General features: G+C 40.6%; 2 protein-coding genes across 2 annotated transcripts; one reads left to right on the top strand and one right to left on the bottom strand.

The window, feature by feature from the left end:
* Positions 1 to 210: 210 nt before the first annotated feature.
* On the bottom strand, positions 211 to 4,185 carry si:ch211-175m2.5 (uncharacterized protein LOC568697 homolog). Its single transcript, XM_052069658.1, has 5 exons — positions 3,891 to 4,185; positions 3,643 to 3,813; positions 3,481 to 3,580; positions 1,744 to 1,874; positions 211 to 1,380 (listed from the first exon to the last, which is right to left on the bottom strand). Exons 1-5 carry the CDS (start codon positions 3,936 to 3,938, stop codon positions 1,096 to 1,098), a joined length of 735 nt encoding a protein of 244 aa, XP_051925618.1. The 5' UTR covers positions 3,939 to 4,185; the 3' UTR covers positions 211 to 1,095.
* Positions 4,186 to 5,633: 1,448 nt separating this feature from the next.
* On the top strand, positions 5,634 to 14,327 carry polr2g (RNA polymerase II subunit G). The gene is made up of 8 exons (XM_052069713.1): positions 5,634 to 5,952; positions 6,149 to 6,258; positions 10,001 to 10,160; positions 12,075 to 12,125; positions 12,210 to 12,275; positions 13,522 to 13,593; positions 13,708 to 13,741; positions 13,866 to 14,327. Exons 1-8 carry the CDS (start codon positions 5,890 to 5,892, stop codon positions 13,877 to 13,879), a joined length of 570 nt encoding a protein of 189 aa, XP_051925673.1. The 5' UTR covers positions 5,634 to 5,889; the 3' UTR covers positions 13,880 to 14,327.
* Positions 14,328 to 16,239: the final 1,912 nt, after the last annotated feature.

Here is a 16,239-nt window from a genome sequence, read left to right as displayed (position 1 = left end):
AGTGCTTGTGGAAGAGTCACCGTGTTTCTGTGGAGGGATACAGCAGTAATCCATCGATGATCATGAGTACGAATTGTAGTTTTCACAGTCTTTGAATTCAAAATATCATTTGTAATGTAACCCAACATGTTTCTGCAAGCCACTGAGTCATTTTTGATCCTTCTGGAAAACAATTTGACAAGAACATTTGATGAAATAATGATCGAATAATGATGTTTGAAAGAATCTGTTTCAAATACAGGAAATTTTGTCACAGAGGTGGAGTGGGATTTAATATCATGTCTTTTTATATACATTTTTAATTGCCATTTTGAAGAGAAAAATGGCAATTAATTTTGCGCTTTAAAATGGTTATCACTCCAATAATGTGGCGTTCTGGTGCCATCTAGTGTTAATGAAAAATAAACTACATACTGTACTGTACATAACAGCGACAAGGAAACATCTGTAGTTTATGAACAGCACATTCATTCATTTTCCGAATTCATTTATCTTCACTAGGATCTGGGGCCCACTCTAGCTGTCTTCAGGCTGGGCGGGGGACACCCTAAACCGGTTGCCAGCCAATAGCAGGGCACACCGAAACAAACAACCATTCGCGCACACACTTACACCGAGAGACAATTTGGAGTGTTCAATCAGCCCGCCATGCATGTTTTTGGAATGTGGGAGGAAACCGGAGGACCCGGAGAAACCCCACGTGAGCACGGGGAGAACATGCAAATTCCACACAGGAAGGCCGGAGCTGGAATTCAACCCGTTACCTCTGCACTGTGAAGTCGACGAGCGAACCACTCGACTACTGGGCTGCCCATGAACAGCACAGTTCCCTGGAAAAATATTTTAAAATAAATGCATACTACACATTTCAAATGTTTTTTTAGGCAGAGCTCTGCCTAAAGAGCCTTTGTTAGACCGTCTGCATAACTACATAAATAATACACAAAACATTTTTAAAAATGTCATCCCAAACAATGACAGCCAAAAGTGATCATTTCACAACTGTATGTACAAGTATGGATCATAGCCTTGACTGATTTACATATAAGTCAGTAAATCATAATATTTTATCCTAAATCAAACTTGTCTGGTAAATCAATTGCTGCCCTCTTTGTCTTTGCTCTTGTCCCGCGGGATGCGGCCCATGTTGTAAAACTCCTTGTTTGGCCGCATGTCAGTGAGGTGGGCGAGTCGGTTAGACATGGCGAAGAAGGCTGCGATGGCAGCGATATCCCAGGCGTCCTCGCTGTCAAAGCCCACTTCCTCTAAGGACTTGAAGTGCTGCTCAGTGATGGTGTCTGCGCGGCACACAGCCATGGCAAAGTCCAACATGGCTCGTTCTCGTGGTTGGAGCTCTGCATTCTCATAGTTGACCACCACCTGGGGGAGAAGTCAGAAGGAGCTCATGAGGATATTCTCATGTGAGCTCACACCAGCGGCAAGCTAATTTTTGAGTGAAACATGCCATATACAGTAATAATGTAAAATAAAATGCGTAAATATGTACAGTGACATTGACAATTATAATTATATTCCTGTTTCTTACACGTCCTAAAAGAAACAAATTGTGACAGAGCTGAAAAGAGAAGTATGTACAGCACCGTCTCTGACTCTGCTCCGTAGATAGTACAGTTTATTCAATTGTCTGTCTTTGTGTACCATAATATAAAAATGGATGTGACTTAAAAACGTACATGTCAATTCGCATAAACAATAGAAATGTTGGTTTGTTACATGTGCTACCTGGTCTGAGAGAGTAGCGTTCTTTGAATAGATGCGGTGAAGTGCACTGTGGGAAACCACACAGTAAAGACACTTATTATGGATGCTGGTGGCCACCACGATTAGCTCACGATCTGCCTTGGTTAGTCCACCTGGAAGCCAAAAGAATCTCATTTGAATACTGATCAATACAAAATGTCATTACATAAGAATCATCAGGTTATAATTCCGAGACATAGAAGGTCAAAATACTTTATTTTCCCCCTTTCTGATTGTGTACATTGTAATTAGTATTGACTTTTGGGTATATATTTGGGACAGCATGATGGACGACTGGTTAGCACGTCTGTCTTACAGTGCAGAGGTCATGGTTTCGGTGGTGGTATAGCATGGTAGGTTCATTGAACACTGTAAATTGTTCCAAGGAGCGATTGTGAGTGTGAATATTTGTTTGTCTAAATGTGCCCTGCGATTGGCTGGCAACCACTTCAGAGTGTGCCAAGACTACTTCCCAAAGACAACTGTGACAGGCTTTAGCATCCCCGCGACCCTCGGAAGGACAAAGTGGTTCCGATCATGGATGAATGGTTCATATATATTTGCTTCCCACAGAAAAGTTTATATATAATATCTACGTTTATTAAGTTAGTAAATTATTTGTGTACAAGAAAAAAATTCTTGCTTGGCTCTCGACGAAGGCGGACGCTTTTGCTTTCTGCTCCTGTCTCCCACCGCACCCACACCCCCACCCTTCCCTGCTCGCCACTCAGTCCATGTGCTGTCTTTGTCTGACTTTTCCTAGCCTCCTGTCGTATTTTCATTCTAAAAACAAACATGTAATTGGTTGGCTGGTCTCTCGATGCCATCGCCACCATTTCTCGATGAGAAGAGCAGGCAGTGGACTTTTGCTGCTGGGTACAACCTAGATCCTTGGAGGAAGCGAAGAACGGTGTGTCAACACTGTCCGTTGAGGATGTGGATGACATCTACATTTTCGGCCTTCCGATAACAGGTATGCTGCTGTTTGGTGTGAGCAGTTTCCTGATCTATCGAAAAATTCAACCGACGGGAGCGGCTCTATTGGAAGAGGCTGCCGGTCTAAGGATGACATAACGCGGATGTCCAACACTCAGACTCAGACTGTGCTCAACCACAAACTGTTGCGGTTTTGGAGCGTCGCTGCAGGATGGACAACAACTTGGAGAAACTGGAATCCGTGCTCAAATATCGACTGAAATCACGGATTTGGCTGATAGACGCCACTAAAGAGACATAAGCCACGGACTCAAGGCTGTCTTAAATTCTTGGGCAGCCTGCTACCAAAACAACATAATATCTCGACCTTCCCCTGATGAAAATATGCACGGAAGCTAGTCCCCCACCATCACCCCGTCCCTCATACATTCCCTTATTTCACTGTCTTCATTGTTCATGTCTTGTGACCTGTTGTAACTGTCATATGCTTGTGCAGGAGTTTTTTGCCTCACTCAAATTATCCTCAAAATGAGGGTAGTTCGAGCGTGGTTTTTTTCTCCCCCCCCCCTTGTGGTTTCTTTCTGACTTTCGGGTTGTGTGAATGCTGGCGCGTTTTGGCTGCTGCTGCTCAATCCGCTTATAATTAAAATGTATTATTATTATTATAAAAAAGAAAATTTTCCGTGTGTCCACTTTAAACACAGCATGCCATACCGCCATTATAGTGTACTATATATTCAGTATCCTGCATGTTCTTTAATAAAGAAAGAGAAGTAAACACACCTGTTTCCTTGCTCATGAGTTCATTGTAGTAAGAGAAGAAGGCTCGAAACTCTGCGGGTCTGTGAGAGAGGACTTTGAAGACGTTTGGTAAGAAACCTCCCTATAAACAAATGCGTTATAGTCATTATATTGCAATTATATCGCGAGGCGCTTTTTATCTACCTTGGACTCTACTTCCTCCATAAGTTCCACTATGTCGTATGGCAAATCTTTCTTGTAAGGAATTGGATAGCGGCTGATTCTTTCCGGAGGATCACTGGAGAAAGGTCTTGCCCGGGCGGCAGTCTTCTGCACTCGTTTGCTCTTAATCAGACAGGCCAACCGCGGAGATTTCTGGACGCAATCAAGTACAGTTACAAGATAACACGGAAATATTAAACGTAGAGCGAATCATTTGACTCACAACTTACAATGTCAGTGGCAACCAGAAAGAACCTCCGCACAAACATACTAGCCATTAGATCCCGTTTTTATTTCTACGTAGCAAATAGAAGGAGGGTTGACAAAGACAGCTACGGTTTCGAAAGCAACTTTCCAGTCTATCGCTACTCGATAATTTCAGTTGATAAATATAAATATATCGATGCAATATCCTTGTCATTCCATAACTTGTTTTCAATTTTTTTCAAGAGTCAATCTAACCAATCGCAGTACCGTGTTATGGGTACGCCTGCCGTTTCACACTTCCTTGTCACACACAGGGGCGGTCTATTAAAAAAAATAAGGGCGGTCCAAACGTTTACTTTATTTAAATGTGAAACATATAGGGTTTCTTTCTTCTCTGTGTTGTACACACCTTTCCAGTATGTTAACTTCATGTAAACGGTTTACTGTTCTGTACTTCCCTTCAATAAGGATTTATTTTTGGTAGGGGGTGGGAGGTCGGTCTAGCCGTGCGTCATTTTCATGTTTTGCAATGTATTTATTTATTTGAGGTACAATGTGCAGAATCTCTGCCATCCAGTGGTGGACTTAGTGGTATCTACTGTGCACGAATAAAATGCAACGACCCAAGTTCGAAGCGCGTGTATTTTGAAGCACGCGCACGGCGGTGCCTGGAGGCCCCATAGATAGCAAGCCGACGATTTATTCTTCAGCAAAGCTGAAACAAAATGTCATCCCAAAAACCCTCGACAAACATGGTGTCCCATAAATCTGCATACATTGGAAAAATAAACGTTTCTTTACATTTTATTAATATAATATGCTCTTTACGGATGATTTAAATTGGTTGCTCTTCATTCAAATACATTCTCTGAGTTATCTGAATTACAGGTATTAGTCCTGATATTGAGCCTTTAATTGTACAGTGTAATCATCAGAAAATAATGCAAATAGTGAATGATATAATATTTCCAAAGAGAGCAGAAAATATTCAATTGGCAATTAATAAAAAGGTGCGTTTTCTAAAGAATCTGGATTATACTGAGTTGATGTTGAAACATGATCATCTAATAAATTTTATGGAACACCAACACAAGATGAAGTGAAATATTTTGGGGTGACCACAACAAAGGATTATAAAATAAGAGTAATTCACGCATAACTCAAGCTATGTTAAGCACGGTAAAAGGAATGTTGCTTTATCATACCAGAATATAGGCGATTCTTTCAATTGTTATAGATTGAGTTATTTTGGTAGATTAGAAATATATCAAGAAATCCTTAGCCTCGCATCAAAAATGTTTTTATTGTCTATGAAAAGGAAGAATCTGATAAAATAATTTTGAAAAATTGGGTTGTGCTCTCGAACGTGCTGCGATGCAGACGTCTTTCTCCGTTCGTAATAGAGCTATCCACGAAAAACAACGAAGCCCTCAACTACAAAAGTATCAGGGACATCGATGATACTTCAAACAAAACTGGACGTTATAATATGTTTCATTTACCGAAGACTTTTCTAAACCTCTTTTTTTTCTCACTCTCTTTCTTAGGGGCTCAGTAGAAAACGATGCTGTGTTGGTAAATAGAAAAAAAAACGTAGACTGAATTTACGTGTTTCTCCGTTGCTTTATGGTATCATTGATATTTTACGACAGCTGACTGTTTACGTTTCAGAACAATCTATTTCCGGGTCATGTTGGTCTTCCGACCGCTAGGGGTCGATCAAATTTATACTATCAGTTTTAACATATTACAATTAATCAAAAATATCATATTTGTGGCCCTAAACGCACTGCAGAAAAATGTCTTATTCATGTTTTGGTCGGACACAACATTGTTATTTGTTAATTTTTCTTTTTTGCTTGATCTGTTGTTACGGTAAACGAGTTTATTGTGAGACATTTTACCACCTGAAAGGCAAAATGCGGGGGGAAAGAACATTCCAACCGCTTCATCGTCGTCGGTTGTTAGTGAGGGGTATTGCATAGTTTCCCAAGTGACAGGGTAAACAATCTTGGGCCATTTATGCAACTAAAATACGTTCATCGAGAACAGATTGAACACAAAAAGGAAGACATGTTTTACCATGTAAGTGTGGGTCTTATTCTTCTTCACGGTATTTAGGCAGTTTTAATGACTTATAATGGGTGCCCTTTGTGCTCCATAGCTCCGAGTACGAAAAAGCAAGTGAATCCGCATTATTTTGAAATTTAGTGACAAAATGCTCTACAGTAAGCCAAAGTCAAATTTGACTCATATTCATGCTGCCCTTTTATGTTTACAGATATCTTTGGAACATGAAATTTTACTTCACCCCAGGTATTTTGGTCCCAATCTCTTAAATACCGTGAAGCAGAAGCTTTTTACCGAAGTGGAGGGCACTTGTACCGGAAAGTAAGTATTTTTTGTGTATTGAACATGTAAAATGGGACGGACCACGTTGGGACGCTGGGGCCTAATATGGGTCCTGCGGGTTTGAACTTTGCGGTGCAAAAAGGTTAACAGAGGCCCCCCCCATCTACCGGTAGATCTAAGACAGGTCCCAAGTAGATCCGAGGAGTGTCGAGAAGAAAAAAAACAAACAACCATTTGTGTGTCTTTGTACATGTTAATAATATATTTTTTGTGTTAATATACACTGCACCCTAATCATCTTATCAGTTTCATTTTCACAATTTAAAAAAAAAATAAAATAAAGCAGGTAAATCTTAAATGTACGGTGGCGTGTGATTACGTCACCGGAAGTTGTTAGCGCTCAGCAGTTTGCAATTGCAGCTTGTGATCAGAGCTGTTGCGCTAAATCTTTTATCGTTATGATTCTCATTCAGAGTTTGCTTCTTGTACAATTCACTGAGGGCACGAGCAAAGAATAGGAACCTAGGAGGGCCCACGGAAGCACTTTAAAACAGTACGTGTGAGCTACAATAGTTAACAGGCTGCAAAAGTGTGTGGCATGCCTCTGTTTCAGGCTGTTTCTCATCATGGCGTGTGTGTGTGTTTGTGCGCGCGCTGGTAAGGGTAGATCCCGGGAGGTTAGTTGATTGAAAAGTAGATCTTCGATCCAAAAAGTTTGGGCACCCCTGATTTAGATGCTGTGCAATTCTTCACGACAGAAAACTGCACAATGTTCTTAAACAAAATTTTACTTTTACCAACTCAGCAGTCATGTTTTGAGTGCAATTCGATAAGTCAGTGGTAGCTACAAACGGTAACAAAACTATACATTTTGAATACAATACAATACATGCTGATTTATATATATATATAAACTAGCTGGTTCGCCGCCCTCCGGGCGGCTCATCAGCTAGTTCCTGCGGAAGGCTGGTAAGGTGGGCCTTCGGCCCACAAAAGTGTTGTTGCTTGGTTCAACTTTTTGTTCATCTTCATTGCTTATCGCGAAAATAAAGAGATGTTTAGCTCTACTAAATAACTAACAATTTTATTGCAATGCTTGTGGGTAGACAACATTGTTTCGCTGAGATGCCCGCGCGATCGTAGTGAGCCACTCCCTGAGCGGCGCAGTGGCGGCGCGCAGTGGCGGCGCGCAGTGGCGGCGCGCAGTGGCGGCGCGCAGTGGCGGCGCGCAGTGGCGGCGCGCAGCTGCGCGGTGAAGTAGGTACGTTTTGAAAAGGGACAGACGGAAGGACAGACCGCGTGCGGGACGACGCACAATATATATATAGATAGTTAATGTAAAGTAAAATAATAAACACAACACATAACATAAAACACGGACAGTCGTGCAGTCCTAACCACTTTTCCGTCACACGCTTTGCTGTTTGAAGCATAGAATAGGGATTGGTATTTGATTAATTTCCTTTGCGATTTGTGGATAAATTAGTTTTATATGTAATGTATATATATTATATATACACACACACACACACCGCACTGCTTATTGTCACAGTGATTGTGGGGGACCTGGAGCCTATACTGCATGACTTAACGCAGTATCGCTGCCCATCTTTAAAACTCGTCTCAAAGCTCATTTGTATTCTTTGGCATTTGACTCAGCATTTACAGTTTTTGTGTTTTCTACTGTCTTTGTTATTGTTTTGTTGTTGTATATATGATATTTGCTCCATGTACAGCACTTTGTATACAGCGATGGTTGTTTTAAAGTTTTCTATAAATACCATTGGGTTGAGTTGAGGGGTGTCAAAATCATTTTTTGCAACGGGCTTTTTTCCCTCGAGGGGCCGTTAAGAAAAGTCAAAAGAAAAGTTAACAAAAAATGACAAATTAATACAAGGCAACACATGAGACACAGACAATCGCACAATCTTAACCACTTTCCTGCATACACTTGTTGTCTGAAGCAGTTATAGATGAAAGAGGAGTGAATCAAGGTGTCCTTTTCACCAGTGGATCAAAGACGTCATTCTGCAATGTGCACACGTCTGCTTCAAGCTAAGTTGAAAACAACAAAAAGCTGTAACATCCATTAACGAAAAAGAGAGATTGGCTCTCTCTCTTCTCCTGTCCCATGTAAATCCGCTTCAATTCCAAATCACGACTCCCAGTTCCACATATGCATCGGTGCTCTGCGCTGACGCTCCTTTCTTCCCATCGTTGGCTCCTCAATCCATGCATCCATCCAGCCGCAGACTGTCCATCAGCAACGACCTTTCGCTGAACAAAGCGGGGCTGTGAAAATGCTGCCTACTTCAGGCGCAAGACATAAGCGCCCCGGGGGATGTCCAGCAACGACAGTCAAATGGCGCCGACATTTCTCCCAATCAAAAAAATCAGCGCTGGTACGTGTGTGCTGCCGAGAAGGCGCAACCACCAAGCACAGATTCTTCTTCTTTGATGAATGTCGTGGCCAAAAATGCTGAAAACAGCCCACACCAGATCCACACCACGTAACAACAACACCATGTGACAAAACAAAGACAAAAACAACAAAAATAGCAAAGCTATTTTTTTCGGGCGCCATCTTGGAAAAAGATTTTTTTTGCTATAACTCATCCCGGGGGTCAGCCCGGTAGCCCAGTGGTTAGCACGTCGGCTTCACAGTGCAGAGGTACCGGGTTCGATTCCAGCTCCGGCCTCCCGGTGTAGAGTTTGCATGTTCTCCCCGTGCCTGCGTGGGTTTTCTCCGGGTGCTCCGGTTTCCTCCCATATTCCAAAAACATGCGTGGCAGGCTGATTGAACACTCTAAAATTGTCCCTAGGTGTGAGTGTGAACGTGGTTGGTTGTTCGTCTCTGTGTGCCCTGCGATTGGCTGGCAACCGATTCAGGGTGTCCCCCGCGACTCTTGTGAGGATCAAGCGGTTCGGAAGATGAATGAATGAACTCATCCCGGGTGCATAGCAATTGTCAAGTGTGTGCCCACCCTGCAAAGTATCGTTTAAAACTCGGAGCAGCATACGGGAAAAAATGATTCAAGGGCCAATTGTCACCATTCCCTAGAATGACCCAGACTTGCAGAAAGTCTGAGTTGAGTGGAGTTTTCATTGTTGATATGGCAACAACATGACGTGACTGGCAGTTCCAAAATTGCATTGCTTACTAGTCAGTGTTACATAACCTTTTGTTAGAATTTCCAAAATGTTTAGATGAGCTAAAAATAACAACAACAAAAAGAACCCTCCCTGTTGCTTCTCGCTTGGCTTGCACTCCGCAAGCACCACTTTGCTCCTGGTTTGCACCTGTCCTTCAGATGTGCTATTTTAAGACACAAACTCATCCAGCGCAATTTGTCTCAAGTTTGATGAATCACATTGCATCGTATACCTCTCCCAATTTTCGAAAAAGTAACCTTTTGAAATGTGGCCGATTTTGCAGATGATGGATATATATCTAGTTAGCCTCTGTACTAGTTTTCATGCACAATCAACTTTGTGCCCATTTTTGCACACGTAACCCTTCAGTTGATCACATGCAACACGTCCATCAACAGCACGGTCATTCTGTAAGCACAAACACGCAATTTAGCACCTTTTATTTGAAATCTTTGTCACTCTTATTTTGCATTCATTGCTTCACGATAGCAGCAATCAGTGCTTTGCACAAGGTACTTGGACGTACTTGTCTCCAGTCAGACGCAAGACAATTGAATATGAACTGTTTCAGCTCCATAATAATGCCTCTACACTACTAAAGGACCCTTTACTTTTACTTTTCTTTCAGGTATGGTTTTGTCATCGCAGTCACTACCATAGACAACATCGGGGCAGGAGTGATCCAGCCCGGCCGAGGTTTTGTTCTGTATCCAGTCAAGTACAAGGCGATTGTGTTCCGGCCATTTAAAGGGGAGGTTGTGGATGCTGTTGTGACTCAGGTTAACAAGGTAAGATTCAAGATGTTTGTTGGGCATGTGTACAGTAAAAACACAATGGTAACAGCGGGCTATGAAAATCTTAATTTGCTAGTCTCCTTCCACCGATGCAAAAAATATAAAAGACAAACACAATTACAACTAATACAAGATTTAAAAAGGGCAGTGTATGTGAGTTCAGTGGGAATTCGGTCGTGCAAAAATGTGAATATAAGAGTGCAAAGGTGTTGCACAGTGTTAACATCCAAAAGTGAACCACATACAAAAATATTACAGTGTGGTTGACAGCTCTAGATTGTGATGTCATTTGTTCAGGAATTTAATGGCATGAGGGTAGAAGCGCCCGGTAGTCCAGTGGTTAGCACGTCGGCTTCACAGTGCAGAGGTATGGCAGGCTGATTGAACACTCCAAATTGTCCCTAGGTGTGAGTGCTAATGGTTGTTCGTTTCTGTGCCCTGCGATTGGCTGGCAACCGATTCAGGGTGTCCCCCGCCTACTGCCCGGAGACAGCTGGGATTGGCTCCAGCACCCCCCGCGACCCTAGTGAGGATCAAGCGGCTCGGAAGATGAATGAATGAATGAATGAATGAATGAGGGTAGAAGCTGTTTTTTAGTCTTGTTGTTTTGTTGCGACTCTTGTAGCAGCTGCCAGATGGAAGAAGTGTGAAAGTGGGAATATTTAATGGATACAAAAGTTCACCGGCATCATACATTAAAGTGTAACATTTGTTGGTACCATCGTCCTGGCCGTAGAACAGTGGACCATCTTCACACTCTTGGAGAAGGCGTTCGACCTTGTGCCTTGCCTAGTACGGGGTATCAAACCCTCTGATACGGGCCATTCATGCACCTTACGACCGGTGTCATTTTGGTCCATGTTGCTATCAGTAAGTCGGATTTGTTTCCAGTGAAGGTTGGCCCTTTGTCACTGATTTTCTAGGCGCACCCAAGGCAGAGAGGAAGGGAGACGGAGAGAGCCCTATTTGGTGGCCTCAGTATTGCACATTCAAAGCAGAGCGTAAGAGGCTGGGATGAAAATCAGCACCTCCAAATCTGAGACCATGGTCCTCAGTCAGAAAGGGGTGCAATGCCCTCTCCAGGGCATGAGAACCTGCCCCAAGTCGAGGAGTTCAAGTATCTTGGGTTCTTGTCCACAAGTGAGGGGAGTATATATATTGGCAGGCAGTGTAGCATCTGCTGTGATGCAGACTCTGTCGGTTTGTTGTGGTCAAGAAGAAGCTGAGCCGAGAGGTGAAACGCTGAATTTACTTGTAGGATCTACGTTCCCACCCTCAACTACAGTCAGAATCTGTGAGTTCTGAACAAGAACAAGATCCTGGACAAAAGGACGCTATGTCAAACAAAGACACGCTATGTCTTTGTTTGACATAGCGTGAGAAGCTCAGTCATTTGGGAGGAGCTCCGAGTACAGTCCCTGCTCTTCCGCATTGAGTGGAGCCTGATGAGGTGGCTCATGCATCTGATCAGAATGTCTCCTGAATGCCTCCCTGAGGCGTGAGGTGTTCAGGGCACATCTCACTGGGAGGAGGCCCGGGGATGAATCGGGACAAGCTGCAGACACGTCTCCCTGATGGCCTGAAAACGCCTTAGGATCCCTCCGGAAGACCTGGACAAAATGGCTCCGCAGAAGAATGTCTGGGCTTTTCTGTTGAAGCCGCTACTCCTGCAACCCTACCCCTGATAAGCGCAAGAAAATGGATGGATGTTGTCACAACATATCCCTCTGCAACTCACTGTGCTTCATGCTCATTATATACAAAGCTGGGTATTGTTCGGGGTTTATGCTTTGTAATGAATTGGTTTGTTTAAAAAATATTGACATGGTGTTTTGCATATGTACACGTTACCTTCTCGGGTTTAGCTTCTCTTAGTTATGTGTAATGGGTTTTTTTCTGGTTTTGCAGGTTGGTTTGTTCACTGAAATTGGGCCCATGTCATGTTTCATCTCCCGTCATGTGAGTCAGCTTTCACTTTTACTTGCAGCCTTCTGCCCACCAAACATTGTCCCATCCACTCTTAACAGATGTTTCTTTTTGCAGTCCATCCCCTCAGAAATGGAGTTTGATCCAAACTCTAACCCACCATGCTATAAGACAGTCGATGAGGTAAAATATATGTTGTATGTTTTGTGAATTCAAAACAGGGGTATATGGCCAAACTTTGTTCACAATCCCAGTGGTGTGAGGAGACAGCGACATTTTTTTAACAGTTCGTATGTATGTAATTTTGAGGGGGGGGCGGGCGTAAAAAAAAACGGGAAAAAAACAACAACAACCAAAGTACTGGGGCTGCTTGCCAAAGTGTGCTCACACTCACACCTGGATGTGGCTGTTTTCCGAATTAACCTATCACATTCAAATGCATGCTAAATGGGAATTAGCACACACGGCGAAACTAAGTTTGAACTTTTGGGGCCTAATTCCAAAAACTTGTTTGGCGCAAACACAACAATGCTCATCACCAAAAGAAGACCACACTTACAGAAAAGCATGGTGGTGGCAGCATCATTCCGCGGTGCTCCTTTTTTCAGGGGGAACTGGGACCATCAATAAAGTAGAAATGGCAGTCAGTGTTAGTACAGATGACCTCAGTATTTTCTTGGCCCTCCGTTTGTCATGTCCTCCCCATGCCTGTGTGGGTTTTCCCCAGGTACTCCTGTTTCCTCTCACATTCCAAATACATGCATGGCAGATGAATGAAACACGAAATTGTACCTTGGTGTGACTGACTGAAGGTGTCAGAATGGTTGTTTGCCAGTCTGTACCCTGTGTTTGGCTTGCAACCAGTTCAGGGTGTAGCCTGCATACTTGACTGGTACTTGTAAGATGTAGCACATAACTCCATCACTGGCATCCTGTCATTGGCTGCCTATACATTTTAAATTTCTTTTTAAGATACTATTATTAATTTTCAAATCTTGAAATGACCTCACCCCACCTTACGTCTCTGAGCTCCTCCGCCCCTGCACACCTGTATTTCACCTGCACACCTTTCTACTGTGTTTGTTTATTTATTGTTTTATTGTTTGTTGTTGTATGATTTATTTTTGCTCCATGTACAGCATTTTGTATATCGCCGTGGTTGTTTTAAAGTGCTCTATAAACACAGTTGAGTTGAGAAGTTGTCTTAATTTGTTTTTTAATGCTTTTTATTTTGTGTTTGCATGTGAAGTTTTTCTCTCATTTTCATGTTGGGAATACCATTTGTCATGAAAAATAAATTCAGGAGTCAAAGAAAACCACTTGTTTTGGTATAACCACTCCCAAGCTATACCATGTTTATTTTCAATTTTGGAATCTCTCAAGTATCCAAGCTGTTTGTATTTATATCCATTTTTTGTTTGTTTTCAAGGACATTGTGATCCAGCAAGATGATGAGATCAGGTTAAAGATTGTAGGAACACGAGTCGACAAAAATGATATTGTACGTATTATTATAATTCTTATTTATTTATTTATGAAAGATTGAAATGTATACCATGCCATGCTTTATCTGGAAGTTTGTACAAAATCACTCAGAAAAATGTCTGTTTTTCAGTTTGCCATTGGATCTCTGATGGATGACTATCTAGGTGAGTCTTTCCACATTGTCAGGCGGTGTCAGATTTTAATAGAATCCATAAATTACAGTGAAAATGGACTACATATATTTCAATTATTGGACGTGAACAAGTTTCTTGTCTCTTTTTTTTTTAGGTCTTGTGAGCTGATCTGTTGGAGGAGGCAACATTTATTTAGTTTGTGCACTCTCTGACTCTGTTTTATAAGGGGTGATTAAGGGTTTTTTTTGTAGAAATGTGATAACCATGGTCTTATGTTATTGGCAATTCATGTCTATTCCCGTCATCAGTGTGATGAGTCACTTTATTTTTTGTTTTCAGTGTTTTTTAAGTGGTCATTTGAACCGCATTTGAAATTATTTTTAGTTTTTATTTTGTATTAGTTTTATATAATTAACAAGGTTTACTCATGTTATTAGCAACCTCTATTTCTGTCATCACTGTTATGTCACTTCGTTTTTAGTTTTCAGGTATATCTGTTTTTCCACAGTCAGTTTGTAAAATGACCCAAAGACCATAATAAAAAATAAAAAAATGCGTTATGTGTGGATCTTGTTTTCACTGTAATGCCCTGAGCACATTCCACTTTGTTTTTTTTTTTTTTAAATATGATATACCGGTACTCTATAAATTATTGTATGTTACACTTTAATACTTAAATGGTGAGTTTGACTGGGCATCGTTTAGCCACAACTCAGGTTTTTTGGGGGGGTGGTTTGTGTTTGTTTATTGAGCATATATAGTACACACGATTACAGATTGACAAAAGGCAAACAAAAGTTATGAAAGGAAAATTAAAAAGTAAGTAAAAGAAAAACACACATCACAGTTGTATGCTCAAAGGAGTAGGAAGAAGTAAATAACTTATGTAGTCCTACCCCTTATTATGTAGCAATTTGAATTGATCATTTTTCAAAACAGAAGAAGAAAAATCTATAAATCATCAAATACTTTTACCCTTATTTATACAATACTTTTGTATTTATACACCTTTCGGTTTGTGTGTATATATATATATATATATATATATATATATATATATATATATACAGTATATATATATAATTATTCTTTCTCCTTTTTATTTCAATTTTCTCATATTCATTGTAATTAGCATTTCTTGAATACAATTGATAAGTTGATCAAAATCCAAAACAAGAAGAAACAGTTGTAATACCATATTTTATAGGTATATCAAATGTATCTTCTTAATTCTGATTCATGTAGTTTTTTGTACTAATCTTTTGAATTTGTTTTTTTACTCCTCCAACGATTTACTCATTTTCAGGCCCGTTTCAAACGTATTCCATAAATTGACACCTATTACTGATACCGTTTCCTGATGTTTGTTCTTGTTCTGGATTTTTTGTATTCATTTGTACCCCTGAGATTATAACAGCTCTATCTAATTTCAAAAAGCTTCTGGATATTTTGGCAAAGGAGATTGTTATGTCCTTTATACATTAATTGGGTCATTTTGAAGTCAACCAGGTTGTAGAACTTCATTGTGTTTAATTTGATGAATATTGGATCTGTGGGTTCTATATACTGTATTTAGACCTATTGATTATTCTGATTGCTTTTTTTGTAGCTCAACTCAACGTTGAGTAACTCAACATTATAAAACGTGATTCTGACTCTTCTGATGTTGGAGTGCCTGAGAATTTCTTATTATTTATGACAGGATATTAATGACAGACTTGAGAGTCTTTAACTCTGTTAAAGTTTGTCCAATAAGTGTCTCATAATCCCACCGTGTGTAAATTCGTCCATACCAAAATCAGCTCAGAATTCGTCTGTGGAGGGATGGTTTTGGACTGCGGCATAGCATTATGGAACAGAAACAGTCCATCCTCAAGCATATTCATTCAAAATGTCTTCAAATGGAAAAATGAAGACTAATTCTGGTTACGTTTGTTGATATGTGTGTGTATATTATATACTATATACTATACTCGTAAATTAAGCAAAAAAATTGTGTAGGGTAATTCCAATAAGAACTTTACCCTCGTACATTTATATCGGCCAAGTATTTAAAATTTCATCTTCATTTTGTTGCTAAATTGTTTGCGTCAACAAGTTATAGCTCTCGAAAGTGAAACACCTCGTTTTTTTAAACCTTTATTGAACAAGTCAGAATACAATTCTCTGCAAACAGAAAACAAAACGAACGTGCTACCAATACATACATATTACAATCGTTTAAACAAAAAAGAAGGGAAAAAAAAAGAATGAAGCCAGGGGATTTTTAGACAAAAATTCCAAATAAGGAGCCTATAGCCAGAGTCTTAACAGCTTTTTTGTTTTTGGAATCCATAATAGAGCTCAGGTACTGCTTTGTTTCTGCTTCAAAAATTAAGAAAAGAGGTTTTGAATTATTCCATCTGCATTTGTGGATATGGAACTTAGCGAGAATGATTATTAAATTTATAATGACGGTTTGTTTTGTGTTTTTTTCATTGTCTTTGTAGAACCCAAATAGTACATTTTTCCAGTATAGCATAAAGTCA

This window comes from Hippocampus zosterae, chromosome 1, assembly GCF_025434085.1.
Source record: "Hippocampus zosterae strain Florida chromosome 1, ASM2543408v3, whole genome shotgun sequence".
NCBI lineage: Eukaryota > Metazoa > Chordata > Actinopteri > Syngnathiformes > Syngnathidae > Hippocampus > Hippocampus zosterae.
The sequence above is the reverse complement of the archived record's forward strand: the minus strand, read 5'-3'. Positions and strand labels throughout refer to the sequence as shown.